Source organism: Eimeria mitis, genomic scaffold (assembly GCF_000499745.2).
Source record: "Eimeria mitis Houghton genomic scaffold, Emh_scaff2924, whole genome shotgun sequence".
NCBI lineage: Eukaryota > Apicomplexa > Conoidasida > Eucoccidiorida > Eimeriidae > Eimeria > Eimeria mitis.
In genome coordinates this window covers 5,742-6,498 of record NW_013571265.1, presented here as the reverse complement: position 1 = coordinate 6,498, position 757 = coordinate 5,742, and the positions used below count along the sequence as shown (strand labels likewise).

General features: G+C 67.1%; 1 protein-coding gene across 1 annotated transcript in view; it reads left to right on the top strand.

Moving 5' to 3' along the window:
- Window positions 1-27: 27 nt before the first annotated feature.
- EMH_0060330 (uncharacterized protein) overlaps window positions 28-757 on the top strand; it is a gene marked incomplete at both ends in the record, with an annotated part of 5,428 nt that continues 4,698 nt past the window's right edge. Inside the window, one exon of the mRNA XM_013497784.1 lies at window positions 28-662. Coding sequence (XP_013353238.1) covers window positions 28-662 — 635 coding nt within the window. The remainder of the gene's footprint in view (window positions 663-757) is intronic.

Genomic DNA, 757 nt, shown 5'->3' with positions numbered 1-757 from the left:
AGCAGCAGCAGCAGCAGCAGCAGCAACATGAGTCAGAAGGGGGCCCCCACCCCCCACCTCCTCACCTCCCTCGCCGCTGGGTACCCTTCTCTCCCCCCCGCCTGTCTATACACCCTAACAACCACTGCAGCAGAGCTGCACAGCATCTTACAGACCCTTGACGTGAACACACAGCAGCAGCAGCAGCAGCAGCAGCAGCAGCAGCAGCAGCAACAGCAGCAGCAGCAGCAACAGCAGCAGCAGCAAGGGGGGATAGGTGAGGGTTCTTTCAGGTCTGCTGCTGCTGCTGCCTCAGCAGCAGCAAATCCAACTGTCTCCTCACCAGATCAAAAGGAGACAGCTGCAGCAGCAGCAGCAGCAGCAACAGCAGCAGCAGCAGCAGCAGCAGACAGCCCCCTACAAACGCATGCATGCATTGTTCTCTCCCGCTGGACCCCCTACAACAGCATCATCACTCATAGAGACGAACCCCGCAGACCCTCTTCAGCTGGGGGGGGCCCCCCATCAGCAGGGGGCCCCCCGTCAGCAGGGGGCCCCCCGTCAGCAGGGGGCCCCCCGTCAGCAGGGGGCCCCCCGTCAGCAGGGGCCCCCCCATCAGCAGGGGGCCCCCCATCAGCTGGGGGGCCCCCAGGACTCCCGCTTGCTAGGGGCCCTTCGGGCGGGTGGGGCCCCCAAAGGGGCCCCCCAGGTGGGGGCCCTCCTGGGGGTGGTACCTTTGCTGGGGGGCCCCCTGGGGGGCCCCCTGGTGGGGGCCCCC